This window comes from Protopterus annectens, chromosome 10.part0 (assembly GCF_019279795.1).
Source record: "Protopterus annectens isolate FY-2018-M chromosome 10.part0, PAN1.0, whole genome shotgun sequence".
In the NCBI taxonomy this organism is placed as follows: domain Eukaryota; kingdom Metazoa; phylum Chordata; order Ceratodontiformes; family Protopteridae; genus Protopterus; species Protopterus annectens.
The window spans coordinates 630533424-630555024 of NC_056744.1; the positions used below are offsets into that span (position 1 = coordinate 630533424).

Here is a 21601-nt window from a genome sequence, read left to right on the forward strand (position 1 = left end):
TTTACCTTTGTTTCTCAGGTCAGTAATATAAGCTGGAAATGTTTCTCTTGGTTTATGATCTCTTGTGCAAAACAAATGCCTCTCTAATTTGTCTGGGAGGTTGCACATTTCCCTGAATTTGTGCTTCAAACACTTGGGGTCTTTCTTGATTCAGCCTGTACAACAATGACTGTTTCACCTTGTGTACTGCTGATGAACACACAAATGAACACTCTTTCAATGGTCTCTGACCCAGCTAGGTTTAGCAAAATGAATCTCCTGGTGCATGTATCTGTCAGAATAAGCTGCAAAATTCATACTCTGTCAAATATTCTCCAGTTCTCTGCAATATTCTGATCAAATACAAGTGTTGAGGGCTTTCAAAATCCATCTTCCATATTAACACATACCAGTGAATGGTTTTGCAGATATGCATGAGTATACATACACATGCCAGAAATTTATGCCAGTATATTTAACTTTGCCCAGTGGCACAACAAGCCTCTGAATAACTGAATTTTGCAAAATAAGTCTCTTGGGCACTAACACTCAATTGCCGTACAGCAAAAGTAATTTATCATTTTGAGAAACATTTCAAATAACTGAACTGTGCGAATTAACTGGGCAGAAGTTCAGAGTAAAAATGGCGGTATTTTGCTAGCTAATTCTTTACAGTGCAAGAAACTCTCTGTAATGGCAGTACTCTGCAAATCGACACACCCAGAACAAGAAACTTTTCAAAATGGCTGTACTTAAACTGCTCTTTATGAAATAGTTGCACTTTGCACACAACTCTTTGGAATGCATGCGCAGTTATAAGCACAGTTTGAGATGCTTTGAATAACTCTGTTTATGCCCTTGATACAATATGAAGTCATAGTAATGCCAAAACACAGCACTTTGCCAAAAACACATTCACCTTGCTTTATTTATGCTTAATGTGCCCTTTTTACCCTTATATTTGTTTTGCTTTAATCTTTTAATGCCACTGTACTTTTGTGCTTGTTTTACTCTAAACATGCTTGTTTTGCTTTTCTGTTAGTCATTTTATCAAATATCTTTATCTTAAACATTTTGTTTAATAAACCTTTTGTGCCTCTCACTTGTTTAATAATGCAGTTTGTGCCCTTGTAATGATCCGCTTTATCTTTTTAATAAAATACTGCAAGTTTTCATTACCTTTGGTTCTTTTCTGGCTGTTTTTCGTGCATGTTTCTTAATTTGCCTTCACTGTTATCTCTGCACCTCGTGCCTTTGAATATCAATCTCTGGAACCCGGTTTTGAGACCATGTCGCTTGTCTAGTCAGGATGTAGTAGATGAGTCTTTGTGGGTTCTGTTCAAGCAGCTTTATTATGTACAAACACATTACGATTGAAGCTTATTAACTAACTTGGGTAACTTGTACACAAACTAGCTACATTCATTCTCATACTTAATCTGGCTGCACTTTCAAAATGGCACTAGGCACTACATGCCTGCTATTTATATATGCACATTCATCACTTGCTATGCTTCTTGCACATCACACACACACTGCTCTACATGAGTTTTCTCAGATGAAGCTGTCCTAGGTACTGACCTTTACTTTGAACTACCTAGACCCATTCTCCTGTATAGCCATCCTTCTCCAAAACTATTTCTCTATAATCCAAGATTTAGTATTCTGTCTTCTGTGGTGACAACATTCCTTGGGGATCTGGGGTTCATGGCAATTACCAACCTAATTCCTTTTAACATGTTTTATATCAAGGTCATGCAATGGATTCTAGTCAGACCCCAAGGACTTTATAGACAGGGTTCCCTGGGTGTATTGCAAGGATCTTCACTGGTATTGCAAGGATCTTCACTGGTAGAGTCATCAAAACCATTTTTCTTGGGTCAGTTTGTTCACTTTCTCGTTTGTTCACTTTCTCGTTTGTTCACTTTCTCGTTTGTTCACTTTCTCGTTTGTTCACTTTCTCGTCCTCCTGTGTAACTGAATATCTGCCTTCAGGTGGGGAGAATTGCTGAGGCAGAAATTACAAAACTTGGATGAAAGAGGCCCATTAATATCCTTGAGAGCAGTCCTCCTAATGTAGGCTCTACAAGACTACTTCCTCGGGGAGTGATGGTCATCCACTCTAATACAGCAGTAGCTTACTATACCAGCAAGCGGGGAAGAGCCCACTTCTATCCCTTAAATCAGTAGGCCATGCAATTATAGGAATGGACCATCCTGACTTGCCACTGTAGTAGTAATGCATACTCCTGGCCAAGCCAACTGCCTTGTAGACCAGCTGAGCTGGTGTTTTGTAATCTCATGAATGGTTCCTCTACAATCTGTGACAGATGGAGTTTTTCCTTGTTTAGGCAAAGCTTACTGCAGACTTAACTCGCTAAGCAACCCAAGTACTGCAACTTTTTCTCTAATCGCTCCTCTGGGACATACCTATGATGCTGTAGTCCAGCAGTGGCTGCTGGCCCTATGTCCACAGTGGTTCTGAAGAAAGCTAAAATGAACAAGGCAAGAGGCTCCATTCAATTGCAGACAAATTTGGTTCACTTTGCTATGGCTTCATTTAGTGACTCTTCTTCACCCAAGACCATTCAGAAGTCTGTCACCCATTTAGCAGGCCTCACTTGTGTCTTTAGTCCTCTTTTTATTTCAGTTACCTTGATGGCCAGGTGCCCTGCTTACCATCTCATGATTGTCTTGATATATCTACCCAAAAGCCTTCTACTGGACAAGTGCAAAAGAAAATTGTTTGTTTCTGTAGTGGGTTTTAGAGCAATTTCCAGTTTTCATCAAGGACTACTTGATCTTCACTAGCATCCCATAATGTTTTTTCAAAGGCATTTTATGTTAAGGCTGCCTCTTGGACAACCATTACCACCTTTTGGTCCTTTTTAAATTTCATGTTGAGACCAGCAACCAGAGGACATTTACATTTTTCTAGCATGGGCAAACCTTTTAGTAGCTGTTAAATCCACCGGGAGTGCTTCTGAACTCCAGGCTTCATCTAAACTTGCTTCCCTCTTTGTCCAAAAAGACAATCTTTGCAAACCAAGAAATTTAATTTTGCTTTTGTACTGAAATCAAGGAGCACCTGTTGCGCTGTTTTGAATGCTCATACAATTATGCTTCTAATAAACCAAATATAGGAAAGATTATCAACTCTAATTGGAACAGAAATTGTCCAAGGTCCCCATGTTCAGACGGTTATCACCTTTTTTAATATTAAAAGGTAATCTCAAAAGGCCTTCTACAAGAGTGTTGGCTACATCCTTCGCCTTTTTCAGGAATGCATTAATTGACTAAAGCTTCTTCGAATTCTTGCATGATACACTAACTGGAAGTGATCCAAAGGTCCATGTTTACCATCATTTGGGGTATCCTGTCTTGATAACTGCCCAAGAGGAGTAGCTGGGATCTTGGTCCTGTTTCAGACTGGCAGACTATCATGTATATGAAAGATGTGTACTTAGCATGGATCATGAAGACCACTAAAGCATGTCCATTTCTACATACCCTCCCTCCTTTCCCGATCCTTTTTGTAAATTTCCACAAAACACTGTTGTAGGGATGTATCCTATGTCTGCTTTCAGTAGACAAAAGAGGGTATCATGGGAGATGTGTCTGGCGACACAAGGTGTGGTTCATTATCGGACCAGTGGGAGGAGTTTTAGCCTGGGGGTAGTCCAATAGATGCTGAGTTACTAATCCTGTTGAAGTGGATGAGCCTTTGATTATGAAGCTCTTTACTTATTGGTAAGTATATAGCTTTCCTTAGTAAAGGAAATGGATGAATTCTTGCTATTTTGGAATACATGCAAGTCTTTTCAACCCTGTTCATTGTCAAATTAATGCTCATACAATTTGTATGGGGAAGCTATGGATTCCAGCATATGTTCTATACTTCCACTGCCTTTAAATGTACTAAAAATCAAGTTGCACGCCATGAGAAAAATTAAGACATTTAAGCCAAACGGTCTAGCCGTGCCAGTATGTGTGGTAATACTAGTATATTTTGGGAATGTTCTTGATGCAAAAAATATTTGTGGTGTGATAATGGGTTATTATAGCAATATACTTACAAAGTTTAATTTCTTATGTATGCTTAATTGTGCATATTTATTCTCCTTAGGATGTCCCCAGGAATGCAGAGTGTTGAAATTCAGTGTAGCGCGGCTATTGAGCACCTTAATAATGCTGGCCAGGCAGTTAAACGGAAAGCTATTCGGAATGCTTGTCTTACACTTGGACGCAATGAATTCCGGGAAATAGTCTTGCGGGTGGACGATTTTAAAGTTCCACAGTCTTTCTTTCTTCGTGAAGTTCAACTCTTTACTCGGTTCATTCGAGATGGAAAGAGTTCCATTAAACTCATTCCAGAAAATGTACAAATTTTAATTTCAAACTGTCCACCTGACAAACTTAAAATTTTTATTAAAACTTTGTTAGTGAAGTATGAAGCTGAGAAAGTGACAGGGAAGCCAGTCAGTGACCGAACACGTCTTCTTTCTACACTTCCAAGAGTATTTGAGACCATCAGTCCCTTACAGTTAAAGGATGTGGAGAAAGCAAATGAACTGAGGGCAAGAACTAATGAGACTGCCACAACTCCTAAACAGCCTATGAAAAGCAAAGGGCCTAACGGACTGCAAAGTGGACAAACAAAACGGCCAAGGACTGTGTCCTCGGACAACTGTTTAGTAAGTACATGTTTATAATTTGCCTAAGTTTGAATGTGATTTCAGGGCAATAAAAGCACTGGTAGTTTCCCAGTCTCCCATCCAGATCTGGTCTTAATTTTTATATTAAACTCATCCCTTTAAAGAAAAGTTTTATTTTGTTTCTGCCATGGGAGGAATGCATTTTGAATGGTCACCAGGGGATTCAGAAAGTTAACTGTTATTCCAGAATTTTTGAAAGGTTCATTTTTCTCCCATTAGTAATTGCCATGGCTTCTGAAAATGCGCACATGTCCTCTGTTCTGATTCCTGTTGTGATATCAGAAGGAGGAGGACTTGGAGTTGTTGGTTTTTGTGGTATAAATTGCGGAACACCAAAAAAAAGCACTTGGAAATGCCTGATGTCTAAAATAGCTGGAAAAAAAAGTATCAACTTCATTTCTGCAGTGGTATTGCCACCTGAGAAAGTAATTTCCATTATGAATGGAGTGAGGAAAGTAGAGGGATGAAAGGTCTCGTCTGTCTGGCTAAAGTTTTTTTTTTTTCAGCTCCAGCCTATCCTTTTGTGGTCTAGTGGGATGCAGTGCTGGTCCAGTGCATGAATGTCTATTTTATTGGTAGTCCTGCCTAAGTTGCTGGTGTGTAAGTGGGGCAGGAGAGTGGTACCCAACCATCCTTCACTTTCTCTGTAGTAGACTTCCCTGTAATGCGAAAGCATGAGACACCTGCCTTTTTTTTTTTTTTTTTTTTGAGGTCATTCATGAATCTGGAGAATTTTCTTCTCATGCCTGTCCCTTCACTTCCAACTAGTTGGTGATGGAAACTGTCCATTGCTGTACCTGTGGTGAGCTCGCTCATCTTGTGGACACCTAGGCAGTCAAGGTTCTACTGTTTTCTGCTCCTGCAAGAGCTCCCTGCCTCCTAGTGATGAATCTACTGATGCCATTTTACCAGTTTGTTACTGGTACCGCTTAAAACAGTTCCTCTTGCATAAATCTTCCTGGCAATTAGGCCTTTTTAGAGACATTCCCACTATGCCTTATTAACCTCGTATCTGTAGAATTCAATCTCCTACTGTATTCGGCCTTGCCCGCTAAGCAGATGTACAGCTTAAAGCATCACTAACATGTCTGTACTTCATTTGTTACCTCAGTACTTAGCATCTCATGCTTTGGGTTTAAACATTAGTCTCCCAAATTTTTGAAGATGTACCAGTCTATCCACCTTTGTTCTCTCCTGGGGAAGTCTGTGTTCCTTTCCCATACTAAGTTAACTGTCCCGTCCCCTAAGCTCTTGCCTCTGTTTCAGCAAATGTGCCAGTCAACATCATAGCATGTTCAACTAGTCTTTCCTTGGTGATACCTTTTGTGGGTTACCCTCTACAAAGACTGATTTGTCTCTTTAGGAACAAATATTAGGCAAGGACCAAAAGAGTGCCTAGTCATACAGAAAATGTTCTTGCTACTCTTGAGCACATAGTGCTTGCGTCCCAAAGCAAACAGGGCCATACATGATGCCCCTGGTGTGAATTTGTTTATCCATCCAGTCCTCAAGATTTTCCTCCATAGGCTGGAAATGCATTGATTTTTTGGAGCCTCTCTAGGAAGTCTGAGGTTTAGGTCCCTAGTAAATGGGACAGTAGAATGTGATATTAATTGTATGATCATTTCAGTCCTGCCATACCCAAATACACACAAAAGCTACACATGTAAGTCCACTGGCACTAGTGTCTGGCTTATGGGCCCAGCACTCTTCTGTCGCACTGCTCTGCTACCTCTGCTTTGTTAGGGCCATTTGCTAGAATGCTTAAAAATTAACTTTGTATGACAATGTGAGACCCTTACCACAATGTAATGAAGTATCTGAGAAGCTGGATGAAGAGTGCAGTCTTTCTGCATTACTTACAGATGATGCCAAGTTTTAGTGAGCTTCTCACAAATGCAGGAGAAGATGAAGCTGGCCCATATGTGCTGCTACTTTCAGTGGATACGGTTACAAGCATGTCGGGTAGCTTAGGTGACTGCACTGATGATGATTACCTTCCATGATATGGGGTGTTCCAACTGTGCCAACAAGTTCAAGAAACCAAATAGCTAGGGCAAACTAATTTGATTAATTTGCTGCCTTCTCAGGTAGTGGACCTCAGACAGATGTTCAGACCTGAGCTACTCGACAAATTCCATTCTAATTTTGAAAGATTTTTATCTTCTGGTAGAGAAGCTAGGACTCTGGACAGGCTTTCGTAGACAATTTTCTATACTTTCCACCTTCTCAATGCAGTCACTGATTTACATAATGGAATTGCTTTATTTCAGCATCATCATCATCTTGGACTGTGAAAACATTAGGGTTACCAAGTGAGACTGACTCAAAGTAAAAGTAGTCCTGCATGCACCTTTATCTCCCTGATGGGCTTCATGGCTTGTATCACCATTGGTGAGACTAGACAAAGTTCAGCATTGTGTGCACTGGTGCGCTTGGCTTAATCTCCCCACACTCTTTGAGGACACCTTATGGCTAAACACTTTTTAATAGTCTGCTGTTTTTCAACTGTGTGGAAAGGGCAGATTTTAACCCTCCTCTCTGCACATTTACCAATCAGAATAAACTCCAAAGACATTTGTCCTACAAGAACATATAGGTCTCTTGCCAGGAAGAGCTGCATTGGGAGTAGCAGTCTTCCTTTGGTAGACTATAGCAAGGTCACTAGGGCTGAGTCAATGGTTCTTGGCATTTTTCAGGGTAGCTATATGGGGTGCCATTTTACAGCAATCCACAGCTCTGACCCTCAGCCTGTCTACCTAACTGCTTCACCACCTGGAAAGATAAAGTAACATTTCTTCTAGCTAGCAAAGTTAATACATTGGTGTGTATTTGCAAGTGCTCCAGCTGGAAGCACCTATGCAGACCTATCTGCAAAGACCATTAAGACCAAGGAGCTTTACTCCTTTCTTAGTATGTCTGGGGATATCTGGCCAATTCTAGATTCAGATTGTCACTCTCTGCAATTAATTCCCCCCTTAATTACAAGACTTCCTCCATTTATTTTTTGGCTTTTGAAAGTGCATATCTGCACAAAAACATGATGATCCAAAAGGGTCTTCTCCTAAGCAGAAGTCTGTTCCTTCAGGACACTGTCTTTTGGCCTTGTTTCTTTGCCCAGGTTTTTCAATCTGTATGACAATGGTGCTAACGTTGAGGCTCAGATCAAAGGATTTTCTTTCTGTAGTAACAGCTTGTTTGTAGCTGATGCCTGACTGGTCTGGGACTGTCCAGCAGCTTTCTTAGCAACTAGGGATCACTATTGTGACCTCTCCAGACTATCAACTACCCATTTTCTGACTTACTGATGGCACTTGACAAAACTATCCCCTTCTAGGGAAAACTGGTAGAGGTTTACAGCTTCTAATTGTTTGAATAGCATCCAATGTGATTGTGGGTCCCAGATCTCATTTTAGTTAACATGCAAATAATTTTAAAGGATGAAACCAAAGGAGTTGGATCCTCACATTCCATTGGCTCCAGGAAATGGGTGTTTTGGATATTTTAAAGGATTTCTATAGTATGCAAAACGTTCTAGCACTGTTCATGTTTAGTATTCTGTGGGGCAACCACTTTCTAGATCCAAACCCATAAGTGACCTGATGTGATGCTTGCCTGCCATTCTGTGGGCATCTCAGAAGCCTTCAACACAAGACTTAACTGAGGCCAAATGTGAATGCAGTAGATATTGGAAAGACATCTGCACCTTATGTTCCTCATCCCAAAAGATGAGCTGGACCTTAAGGAAGGCTGTCCCACCTCCTGCAGCCTACTTGGCTCACCCTAACGAGACATTCCAGCAGATCTAATGTTTTTCATGAAATTCTTTTACTGATGGTCACTGCAAGGAATCTCTTGGAGTTTTGGCCATTATGTGACTCTGCCTTATTTTGTGTTCTCTAAAAGCTGTCCACCAGTCCTTACGTTCTGCTGAAGAGGTCTACTTGAGACCTATTTATTTATTTTTTAAGCCAATCTATTCATCTGCTACCCTCTCCTAGTTTCTAATCCCAATGAACATCTCCACATGCTGCATGCCCATAGAAAACCAAGATGTCTAACTGATGAATCTTAGTAGCTCAATTAGACCTTTCCTTTGAATGTTGTGAAACTGTTTAGCAAACAGGCTATCTAGCTTCATTTCTTACTAAAGAGCATTCTGCTGAAGTAGTGGTAACTTTGGTCTCCTTTGTTGCAGTGCCTTTTGACTATTTGTTCTGTGGCCACTTAATCCACTATTTCTGGCTTTACTATTCATTATGATGAAATGTGATCTTTGTTCTGGTATTTTTTTGTGGGGGAAATTCTGGTTTTGAGGTGCACGTTTCCCAAAATTTCCACCAAAGGAGATTTCTTTTGAGTACTGTCTTATGTTCTCCTGTAGCCAGAGTTTTTAAAATATGCTATGAAAGTTGTGTGCTGCTCGTCATTGCACTGTATTTGGAAGACCTTTCTTTCTCCATGCCCTTTCCAGCTGGTCAAGGACGTTTCTAGTCTCCTGTCGGTCGTGCTCCTCTTGGTACAAAGTAAGGAGTTATAACATTAGTAGTGAGATAATTGAAGTCTTCCACAGGCCACAGTAGACCAGCATAAGGGATGGGCCAAGGATGGACCAGAAATATGGGTGTTGGTCCCCCCCCCGCCCTTGACTACAAAGTACCAAATAGGTCTGGTTTGAGGATCAAGTCCTGTGTTGGAAGCAGTGCATCTGTTCACCAAGTCAGTGTTCTAGTGACTACTACACAACTTTTGTTTTTAACTATTTTGAGTCATTTAATATATTAAATCTTTCTTTTTAAAGGTAACTGGATTGAAGGAAGCCAAGAAGCCAGTGTTATCAATGCCAGTACGATCAAAATTGACAAAGGAACAGTCCCAGGTTCTTGCTGCTGTGCTTGGTGGGAAAAGCGTCTTTTTCACAGGCAGCGCAGGTAAGAGGAGCAGAAATGTCTTTATGTACAAACTAATGCAGAAACTCCTGAATCTCAGTAGGGTACAACATTACATTGTGACTAAGTTGCATATATTTAAACACTGTTATATGACTTATAATTGTTTTTATATTGCCTCTGTTTTTCTAAGTTCTGTTGGGTCTCTTACTGTTGTGTGTCTCTGTCCACCTCCCCTTTTCTTGTACTGGTGCATCCAGACTGGTAACTCATCCACTTTTTTCCCTTTATATGTTGTGTACTAGATTGCTATAGCACGTCTTCTAAAATCAAATACATTTGTACAAACTTTATTGAAAGTGAAGCATCTTGTTAAGCTCTTGTCTCAAAATTAGTATTTTGCTACAATTTTAACTTTGACGTTCCTGCTTTAGGTACCTGTAGAATAGCATGTGTTGTAGTTTTAAGAAGCATTTCAAATACAGCACATGCATATAAATAGCAAGCATGTGTTTGCCTCAGTGCCATTTTGAGTGCAACCAGAGAGTGAGCGTTGTAAGAGTGTGATAGCCAGTTTGTAAGTTTCAATAAGTTGGTTATTGAGTCTTAATCCTGATGTTTGTATGTAATAAAGCTGCTTGAACAGAAATCACAGATGCTAGTCTGTTTTTATCCTGACTAGATGAAAGGCATGGTGTCGGAGCCAGGATTCCAGAGACTGCTTTTCAGAGCTACAAGGTGCAGAGTTAACAGTGAAGGTAAACTAAGAACAAAGCACAAGAAAGGGCCAGAAACTAACCAAACGTAATAAACTTACACAATTTATCTTTTATAAAAAAAAGAGATGGTGTGTTACAAGGGCACAGAACATTGTTATACAAGCGAGAGGTCCAACATTTTATTAATTAAGCAAAATGTTTAAAATGTAAGATATTTGATAAAACAATTATCAGAAAAGCACATAAAGGGTTTGAAATTACCTTGAAATTGCAAAATGAGCATGTTTAAAGTAAAACTGGCATGTTCAGAGTAAAACGAGCCCAAAAAAAGTATAATGGCCATGAAAAGCGATTAAACTAGCAAAACGAATGTTATAAGGGCAAAAAGATTATGGTGAGCATAAATAAAGCAAAGTGACTACATGTTTTTTGGCAAACTGCTGTGTTTTGCTATAAATTACTGTTTTGCATTGATATTCAGGGCATAGCTAGAGTATCTCAGTGTGTAAAAGTGCTTAGTGTGTGCTTACTCTTTTTTGTAATGTACAGTAATATTTCTGTGCAAAGTGCAATTTCGTAAAGTTTCTTGTGCTGGGTGTGTCTCTTTGCAAAGTGCTGCAATTAGTGTTTCTTGCACTGTAAAGAGTTACTTGGCAAAGTACAGCCATTTTGGGAAAGTTGCTGTGTACTGTTTATTCGGAAAGTGCAGTTACTTAGAAATATTTTTACTCTGAGCTTCTGCCCAGTTTATTCATAGTGCAGTTATTTTGAAATGTTTCTTACACTGATGAGGTGATTATCTTTACAGTACAGTGATTTTGAGAATTCTTCTGACCGAGACTTATTTCACAAAGTTCAGTTACTTAGAGGCTTGTTGTGCTACAGAGCATAGTTACAAATACTGGCATAAATTTCAGGCATATGTATATGTGCATGTTTGTACAGTTAAAAGTGGACTTGGGTTGCATTGTGTTTTACTGTAATCAGTTTGCATGGCAGATGGAGTTTGAAAGCCATCACTGCTTGTATTTGATCAGAATATTGTAGACAATTAGAGAATATTTGAACAAAAATACGATATTTTTATATAAGCAGCTTATGACAAAGATGCATGCACCAAGGCATTCATTTTGCTAAACCTAGCTGAGTCAGTGTGTCACATGAATGCTCTTTCTTTCAATGGTGTATACACCAGCAGTATATGAAGGCGAAAACCGTCCTATTGTACAAGCTGAATCAAGGGAAGACCCGGAGTGTCTGAAATGCAAATTCAGAGAAATGTGCAATAGCCAGACAAATATTACATTAGAAACGCATTTTACACGAGATCAAAAGCAAGGGCCAACTTTTGCAGCTTGTATTACTAACCGGAGAAACCACACTAAAACGTGCAGGTTTGCTGACTTAAAAGATGAGTTAATAAAGGACGGGCTTGTGTGTGGCATTAATTGTGCTGCAGTGAGATTTTGCTTTGCGACTGATTTAATGCTGAGCAAAGCTACTGAGATTTGCAAATCCATGAGCTTGCAGAAAGGCCCAGGAGCATGCAGCGACAGCATTCAACACGTGGCTAGCAGAAGCAAGCCTAACAGACCTCTCAACCAATTGGGGACAAATTTCAACAGAATCGGGGACAAGTCCAGGAAAAATCAGGGACACTTTAGTGTTATTCACATGAAACATTGACAGAATCAGAGCATATGAATCAATACGCATTTTCTGAAGTAAAAGTTTATAACTCTTAATTATTGTCTGTCTTCATTAAGCTATTTTCTCAGAGTATGCTGATGTTTTCGATGACAAGTTACACAAACTTCCAGTTGTGTATTCTATGAAGTTGGACCCAGAGGTTGGTCCAGTGGTCAGACCAGCAAGAAAAGCTCAGATAGCTAGGCAGGATCAAGTAAAAGCTTAGCTGGATAAAATGGCACAGCAAGGTACAATTCCATTCACAGAACCAACTGAATGGGTGTCTTCCATGGTAGCAGCCCACAAAAAGGCTCAGATAAAATCAGAATATGCATTCACCCAAGTGATTTGAACAAAGCATTAGAGACCACAGACTTTGTGCACAGTCTGTCGCAACCTTAATTCCAAATGCCACCGTTTTTCATTTTGGTAAATGATACTTTATCACAAATCTTCACTACTGACTGCTTTCAGTACCCCCATTTGAAAGGTAGATTCCTCAGGATGCCATTTGGAATAAATTGTGCAAGTGAAGTCTTGGCGTGCAATGGAGCAAATTGTTTCAGGTTATCCTTGTGCCATAATGGTAGATTTATTGGTCTGAGGCAGTGGTGAAGCAGAGAATGACAAACCCATTCGGGCTACCAGAATCTACATATGTAGATCACTTATTTACTAGCACTGACTTGCGACCAGACCCATACAAGCAAGCAGCCATTCTTGAAATGCCAGCACCAGATAAAGCTCTACAATGTTTTCTTGGTATGGTCCAACTATCTAGGCAAATGTGTACCAGTCTTCAGTGAGTTGACAGCACCTTTTGAGAGAGTTAATGCACAAAAATGTTACATGGTCTTGGTTGGAACAGCACCAGAGAGCATTTGATGACCTTAAGCAGAAAATTGCCACCTCACCCACACAAAGATACTGTGATGTGTGGTCAAACCAGTCACTCTTTCCTGTGAAGATTCAAAACTTGGTCTTTGTAACGTTTATTCAAGAAAGCGGACCAGTAGCCTATGCATCTAGATCTATTACCCAAAATTAAATGCAATATGCTCAAATTGAGAGAACTTTTGGCAATAGTATTTGCATGTTCAAAATGTCATGATTATATTTATATTATGGTCAAGCTATTCAGGTTGAGACTGATAACCAACCTCTAGTCACTTTTATCGAAGCCTATGCATTCATTCAGCTCCAGCAAGATTACAAAGAATGATGCTCAAATTGGAAAAATACAACATCAAAATGGTCTACACAAAAGGCAAACTTCTTTGTGGCTGATGCCTTATCCAGACCGCCCAGAAATACAACAGAACAGCTTAATGCAGAGAATTTTGACTTTGTGATGGAAGTGTAATGTTTTTCTACCATGAGACTTGATGAGTTGAGAGATCATACAAAGACTGATCCATTGTTGCAAAAGCTTGACCACTACATTAATGTTGGATGGCTGTCTAGTGTACCACCCAAAGTGCAGACTTATTTTCCTTGGCGAGATGATGTTTATGGAATAAGGCATTATTTTCAAAGGTCCTAAAATTGTTGTTCCTGCTTCCTTACAATGTAAATATATCCAGATTTGCATCGTGGTCACCCAGGTTCCAAATCTACCAAAAGGATGAGAGGACTAGTATTTTGGTCTTCTCTAGCAAAAGACATAGGTTCATAGGTTCATACTAGGCTATCTGCCCGAGGGCATTTATAAGCCTAGCCCATTGTTTTGTGGCTTACGCCACCCCTTTAGTATGGGGAACTATACCCATTATTTTGCTGTGCCTCTGTCGAGCAGTGACACTGAGGTAATTCCTGGGGTATATCTGCGATCTCCCATCCATTGGTCAAGATTTCTCTTGAACAAGGCCAGCGAGGTGCTCTGCCTCACATGTACCGGGATTTTGTTCCACAGCATAGGGAGTCTTTGGGTGATGAATCTATCTCTCCAGCACGTCCTATTAATAGCCGTGTCTAGGTTTAAGTCTCCCGCCCTTGTGGCTCTGATGGATCTAGATTTTTTGAGGTGAAGCATATTCATCAAATCTGGGTTTGACATGGCCTTGTATGTTAGGCAAAGGTCACCTCTGAGCAAGCGTAGCGACTGAATAGAGCTGGAGTTCTTTCAGTCGGGCAGCATAGGACAGATTTTTGAGACCCTTTATCCTTTTGGTGAGGAACTTTTGTGGCCTCTCCAGCTGCTGCAAGTGTCGGGTCAGATACATTCCGAATGGGGCATTGTACTCAATCATTGGTCTGATGAGTGATGAGTAAAGGGAGACTATGACCTCCCTTGATCTAGATGAGAATCCCTTCATGATAAGGTGGGCAATGTAGAAGGACTTCCTAACTACTTTTAGCTACATGGGTGTTGAATGACAGACTACTATCAACCTGGGTCCCCAGGTCCCTGATAACTTCTTCTGTGCTCAGTGGATTGCCACCTATTTGGTAGCTAGGGGTAACCTTGTTTTTCCCCGAAGGGTATGACTATGCATTTTTTGGCATTTAACTTTAGGCCGTGGCTCTGGCACCAGTTATCCGTTTCTGTGAGACCCTTCTGAAGGATATCTGTGTCAGATGTGTTTTCTACTATGGCCCAGTTTGCAGTCATCTGCAAACTTTGTCAGCCATAACCCTCCTGTGTTTGCTTGTACTTGGAAAAGTAGATGCCAAACAAGAGTGGGCCCAGGACTGAGCCCTGTGGGACACCACTTGTGACAGGCTTTGAGTCTGACATGGCGCCAGCAACTCTGACCCTGTGGGTTTTGTCACTCAGCCAGTTTGCAACCCATCTTGTGATGTATGGGTTAACATTTAAGCTGATGAGTTTTTCAATGATACCCGAGTGGGGTATTGTATCAAGGCCTTAGCCAGATCGAGGTAGGCTGTATGGACTGCCTTTCCTCGTCAATGGCTTTGGTGACTGTTTGAAAAAGTCAACCAAGTTTAAAAGGCATGATCTGCCTTTGACAAAGCCAAACTGGGTTGGATCCAAAGTCTGCAAATTCCCTATGTCTTTATTTATGAGGTCCATTATGATCCTCTCCATGGCTTTGCAGATAAGGCTTGTCAAGCTAATGGGCCGGTAATTTCCAGGGTCTGTGGAGGCACCGCCTTTGTGAAGTGGGACCACAGTTGCAGTGCGCCACTCCCTGGGTAAGTATCCAGAGGTAAGACTTTGATTAAACAGCTGTCCTAGCTGTGGGTTTAATTCCTCATTGAGTTCGTGGAGCACACAGCCGGGGACACCATCGGGTCCCATGGATGCTGTGTTTTTTGCTTTGGAGAGAGCAGTTCTCACTTGGGCTGGAGATGTTTGGGGTGCTGCACTCATTTGGTATAGATATCTCTCCTTTGGGGGGGGATGGGGGGGAGAAGTTTGCACTGAACCTGTCAGCCAGTATGTTGGCAATGTCTGTAGGATCAGTAATCTTCACATCATTTTGAACTAGTTCTGAGCATATCTGGGAGTTTCCTCCTAGGTTTCTAACATAGCTAAAGAAGGCCTTATGATTGTCTTGAGTCTTTAGCTATTTTTCTCTCGAAATTTGCTTTGGATGATTTTATGAGAGCTCTTAGTTTTTTACTTATAGTGATCAAGGGTGTCTTACCTTTTAAGGATTTTGCTCTATCTTGTAGTAGCTTCCTCCTTTTGTTGTAGAGTTTGTTTATGGCTGGGGTCCACCAGACTGGACGCTTGCCTTTGGTACAAAGAGTCTTTGTTTTGCTTGGGATTGCCTTATCCATGCAGTCCTGCAGGTGCTGGTAGAAGGCGTTTGTAAGTGATTCAGCGGCTTGAGTATTGTTTTCCACGGCTCGGGGCCTGAAAGGAGACCACACTAGTCTTTAGAAGTGTGAAGTCGGCTTTTGAGAAGTTCTTTACTGTGGTCTTTTTATTTCAGGTGGGGTGGGATGAGGACCTCCAGCGAGATTAGTTTGTGATCTGATCTCACCAGTGAGGGGTATACTTCCGGTGTTGAACATTGTGCTCCCATGTTCGTGATGATGAGATCAAGTATGTTATCTCCTCTTGTGGGGATGGTGACTAGTTGTTCCATGGCATTTGAGTTTATGAATTCCAGGAACTTTTGGGCTAGGGTGTTTGGGCTTGAGTAGTGTTCCCAGTCTATATTAGGGTAATTGAAGTCACCTAGTATGATGGTGTTTGGTGATACATTTATCCCTCTAGTGTTTTCAGGAAGGCCATGTGAGTTTCCTGAGTTTGTGAGGGTGGCCTTGTAACATGCTACAATTTGCAGAGCAGTCTTGCCTATGGTTAATTGCACCTGGATGGTCTCCGATGCATCGTGCGTTGCCACCAGTCTTGAGGTGTGGGTGTCCTTGATGAATATGGATACCCCTCCTTTCTTGGTATTGTCCGGATTTTGGGGCGGAACGCATGATATGAGGTAAAACCTGATAGCTGGGGTGCTCTCAGGAGCCTTGAACCAGGTTTCTGTCACAGCACAGACATCGATGTTCTCCATACTGAGAAGGGCCTCGAGTCGTGCATTTTGAGATTTAGACTTCTGGCATTGAGCAGCATTACCCTTAGTTTTTTCCTTTTTGTGTTCTAGGGTGGTAGGTTTAGAATTTGAGCCTTGCCTAAAAAGGCACTATGGGGTGGCAAGAGCCTTTGCCAATATCCGAATCCCAGGGTGACAGGTGCAAGCCGTCCCTCATGAAGCAGCGTGGCTTGTCCAGCATGTCATCCCAGGCAGACAGATACTGGATCCCCTTTGAATGACACCAGTGTTTAAGCCAATTGTTAAAGCTGATCATCTTATCTCTGTATTGTGGCATCATTCTTGGTGAAGGTAGGATACTGCTCAAGGTCAGGGTCATACCTGCCTGGGCTACATAATCAGAGAGCTCCTCAATGTCTCTTTTCATGTAGTCCAAGGAGGTACGTCTCAGGTAGTTTACACCAGCGTGGACAATGACCGAGTCATATTTGTACCTGCTGTTGAGAGACCTGAGTGCTTGCGTTATGTGGCGGATTCTAGCGCCCGACAGGCAGCTTACTGTGACCTTCTCCTTACTCAGTCTGGTGAGCGGGACATCAGTGTGTCTGACTATGGAGTCACCAATGACTAGTGTGTCTGGCATTGTGTTTGGCCTTAAGGGCTGTGACTGTTTGACACTCTGACTGTGAGGTCTATGTGTTGCGGGTGTTGTGTTCTGAGGTGGTGGTTGTTTGGGTGTCTGCTTTGGTGGCCTCTGCTGTTTTGGTAGATTTTTGATCAGAGCCTCCGAGTATGTCTTTGTGTGTTTGTGTATGATTTGAGGTTGTAATGGTACTATGTGAGACTGGGTCTATAGTGTGTGTGGTAACCTTCTCCTCCTGACTGGTCTTGCCAGTCCTATGTTGAGAGAGCTCAGCCTCCAGTTTGGCCGTATAGTTGCATCTCTCGCATGTATTTGTGTTTTGTGGGAGGAGGAAAGGGTTGTCTGTGTACATGAGGCAATTGAAACATTGCCTCAATATTCCCAGGTTCACCAGCTGAGCAGGAGAGGACACTAGCAACTGATCCCTCGACATGCTAGAAGGGTAGACGAAAAACTTCAAAAAGATTCGGGGGCGTGGGTGACCGAGAAATGGGGGTTGCCTTTTGGGGTACTATCTATGACAAGAGTGCCGTATCAAGGTAATAAGTACTGTAGGAGCAAGTGCTAGGTTTAATAGATAGAGAATAGTCTACTTGGAGTCAAGTAGAGTTGATCTTTTAGTTATAGGATACGCTGATTTGATCAGTAGTATAGTTCGAGGAAGGTAGTTTTAAGGAAAATTTGAAGAGTGGACTTTAGGTAGCCCGAATAGTTTAAACCTGCTTAACCGCACTGACCTAGTGTGCAACAGTGGCAGCTCGCTTAAATCGCTAACGCTAGCAGCGTTTTATACCAGGGGCTGGAAAAGCTAGAAACTGGCCCAAAGCGACCAATAAACTACTAGTTACTGGCTGAAACCTCACAAAACTGGACTAAAGGCAGCTCAATGCTTCCCACTCCCACTGCTAAGCAAGGTAGCTTCCCTTCCCCAAATAAGGCAAGGAAACAGTACACAGGAACTACAACCAAAGCCCAGGAATCAGCAACTCTGAAACTGGACTAAACTAGTAAAGCAGGAAAGCAAGGTAGCTCACCTTCCCACAAATAAGGCAAGAAAACAGCACACAGGAACTCCAACCAAAGCCCAGGAATCAGCAACTCTGAAACTGGACTAAACTAGTAAAGCAGGAAAACAAGAGATATTTTTTCTTTTTTGACAAAACAGGCAGAAACAGGTACAGCAAACACTTATAAATGCTATGAATCAGCTACTACAGCTTACACAGAAGAATTTGCTACAAATACAGTCAAATAGTAACAAACAAGGATTCCAAGTGCAATATTAAGTTAAATGCAGTAAAAACAGCTTCAATGTAACAGAAAGGCAGGCGAAATACAGTTGCTAGGTATTCAGATGTGGAAAGCAACAAAAAATATACTTAGTATCAAGAAAAGTCGCTTATTCAGCTCTCTGCAGCCTGGATTACTCTGCTGGCCCACGTGGAGTCTGTGCTGAGTAGGTACAAGCTGAAAGTTTTATACCAGGGGGCTGGAAAAAGCTAGAAACTGGCCCAAAACGACCAATAAACTACTACATGAAGTACTTGTTCAATATGCAATAGTACTAAACTGCATTTGCAAAAAGAACCACTTCAGCCAAGTCAAGTTCCTGAACTATCTTGATTCCAAGATGGCCGCCGACTAGTCTAGTCCTTACTCTCTGAGCTCCTCACAGCTATTTAACTTTTGGTTTTTTTTACAACTTTACATCAACCTTTTTCCTCAAATTTTTATACTAAAAGATTTTATAAATCTTTTTCTACGCATTTGGATTATTTTTTCTTCTGGAATTATTATCCTGGGATTTATTTTACCTCAGAACATTCTTGGTCTCTCTGCTGCTGGGACTCCTACTGCTCCAGTCTGTTCCTGGTTCCTGGTATCCTGTTAACTGCATTCCATTTCTGGGCATGGCTACAAAATCTGACTCCATGGAGACTCAGCCTACAAAGGCCAAATATACTTCAATGCTCTCTCCTGAAAAAGATTCAGGTTCAAAAAGACTGAAATCATCTAGACAACCTACAGAAACTTTTAATGTAAGTAATAAAGATTTAAATGGCTCAAATTTCCTTTTAGAAGAACTAAAAATAGCATTAAAACCAATCCAAAGTGCTGTACTAAACTTTTCAGAACAGTTTGCAGACTTTAGTAAATCTTTAAAGCAAATAAACAATAGTATTGTTACTATTGAAAATAAAATCTTAGCTTTGGAGGTTAAAACAGACTTATTGGAAAGTGACTTTAAATCTAGAGATAAAACTGTTTCAGATTTACAAGCTAAAATATTGGATCTGGAAGCCAGGAGTCGAAGAAATAACATCATTATTCGTGGTTTACCTGAATCTTATGACAATAAAAACTTGTTATCTGTGACTAAAAATATCTTTGAAACACTGTTAAATTGTGAAGCTTCTTCAAAATCTATAATTGTAGAGAGAGCACACAGAGCACTGCATAAAGCAAGATTCTTCCACACCAAGGTTAATTTATACTAAGTTACTAAACTTTCAAGACACTTTCCAGATCCTAGAAACTGCTAAAACAAAAACAATTCATATGGAAGTCTCACAAACTATCATTTTCCCAAGATCTTCCTGCACAGATCAAATTAAATAGACAAAAACTAGCCCCTATTGTGCTGACTTGATAAAAAGAGGGATTAGATTTGAATGGCATATCCTAATACCTTGTCTTTCACAGCTAATGACAAAAGATTTGTATGTTCAGATCCTAAAGATGCAAAAGACATTTTTCTTAAAACATTTAAAAAGCTTCCTGACACTGTATCTTAATATTCTACTGTTAAAGAACTACAATAAGGTTTGATCTTTTCTTTAATCTGACAGTATTTGTGTTACATGATTTGTAATTCTGGTGTGACATAATTATATTACCTTAAGAACTTGTCATGTAATTTACACATGATGGATTTGGTGTGACAGTGTGCAGTGACAGGATATATGCTTGTTAGATTTGTGTGGATTAATAGAAGCATTTAAATTCCTGTATTTACCTTTTTCTCTTTCTCTCATATGCTTGCTGTGTAAATAGATAATATGTTAATTTTACTACAAGCTTTGGAGTTACAGCCTTCTGTGTAAGCTAAATGATTTTGGAGGGAAAAACATTCCATCTCAACATTCTAGCAAGAAAATCTTCCCCTCAGAGTTCCAGCTGATGCTCTGCATGAACATGCGCACACTACAGTCTCTGAGATGGATGGTGATGTCATCATTTGTGAGGAAAGAAGGACAGTTTCAAATACACAAGTCTGCTTGTTTTCAACAAGTATTCAATAGCACTAACTTTTTAATAGATCTGGCTATTATTTAAAGTGTTTTCTCTTCATAAATGAAGGTTGCTTTTTAAATTTAAACAGATTCATGTCACATAATATATTCAGTGACTTTTAGTGTGTCTGCATGGCTTCAAAGCAAGCTGCTACTTTCATAAAGCAGAGTGAAAATGTTTCTGGAAACAAATGAACAGGTTAGTTTTATATATTAAAATTCTAAAGGATGTGTAAAGAAATGAACATATTTTCCTATTCAGAATATTTTTTCATACAATATTTTATATTATACTGAAGTGTTTAATTTGACAAATGTTACAAAGTATACCTGTTCATATGAAAGTTTCATGTTCTTTCTATTCTCTGCTCTCTCTTCTCAGAGGCTGGATGTGATATTTATGATTAGTAGTTTAAGAAAGCCTTTACTTATTTGAAAGGTTTGAAATAACTATCTTTAATATGATTAGCTGAATCTACCTGTATATATTTAAGCCCTTAGATTTACTGCATTTAGCTTGCTTGTTTCTGTTTTAATTAGATGTTCAAAATGTTTACTTTAAAAGCCTTGTCTTTTCATGCTGTTTTGCTATGTTACATCTATGGCTTAGAAGAATAGTATGGCTACATAACCTAACAGAGTCATTAGTAAAATATTCAAAAAGTAGATTTAAAATTATATGTATGCACATTGTTGTACATTCAGTCCAATATATATGATGCTGTTTAAGTTACTATTTAATAATATAATTATACTTTATTCATGTATATTAACTAGTGTTAAAACCTTACAGCTTATAATATTTCATTTTGAATAGTTCCTGTACTATTATTATCTAGTTAATAGATGCATCTCCAGACTGAATTGTTTTTCATTTTGAGATATGGTTGCTTGGTAGTTGTTTTTGCTTTATTTGAACTATAACTAAATACTCATTCTACAGGTATTAGTGCTTTATCATACTAATGGTCATGTTGATTAATGAAATTATCACTAAAGTACTAAAGAAGGTTCAGTAGATAGTGCATGACTATTATCTTTAGTTCAGTAATGCTATGCTTATTTACTTATATTATAATGTTACCAGTTGGTTTTGTTATACTTATATATGTTATCTTGCATATCTTTCAGTTTTAATTGTATTACTTCTTATGATAGAGTGTTCTAGTTAAGCAGAGTGTGATTTATTTATTATTTACTTGTTTCTC

General features: G+C 39.9%; 1 protein-coding gene across 1 annotated transcript in view; it reads left to right on the forward strand.

Annotated features, from left to right (window-relative positions):
- PIF1 (PIF1 5'-to-3' DNA helicase) overlaps positions 1-21601 on the forward strand; it is a 457383-nt gene that overhangs the window by 117000 nt on the left and 318782 nt on the right. Inside the window, exons 2-3 of the mRNA XM_044086793.1 lie at positions 4106-4673; positions 9496-9625. Coding sequence (XP_043942728.1) covers positions 4107-4673; positions 9496-9625 — 697 coding nt within the window. The 5' untranslated portion in view covers position 4106. The remainder of the gene's footprint in view (positions 1-4105; positions 4674-9495; positions 9626-21601) is intronic.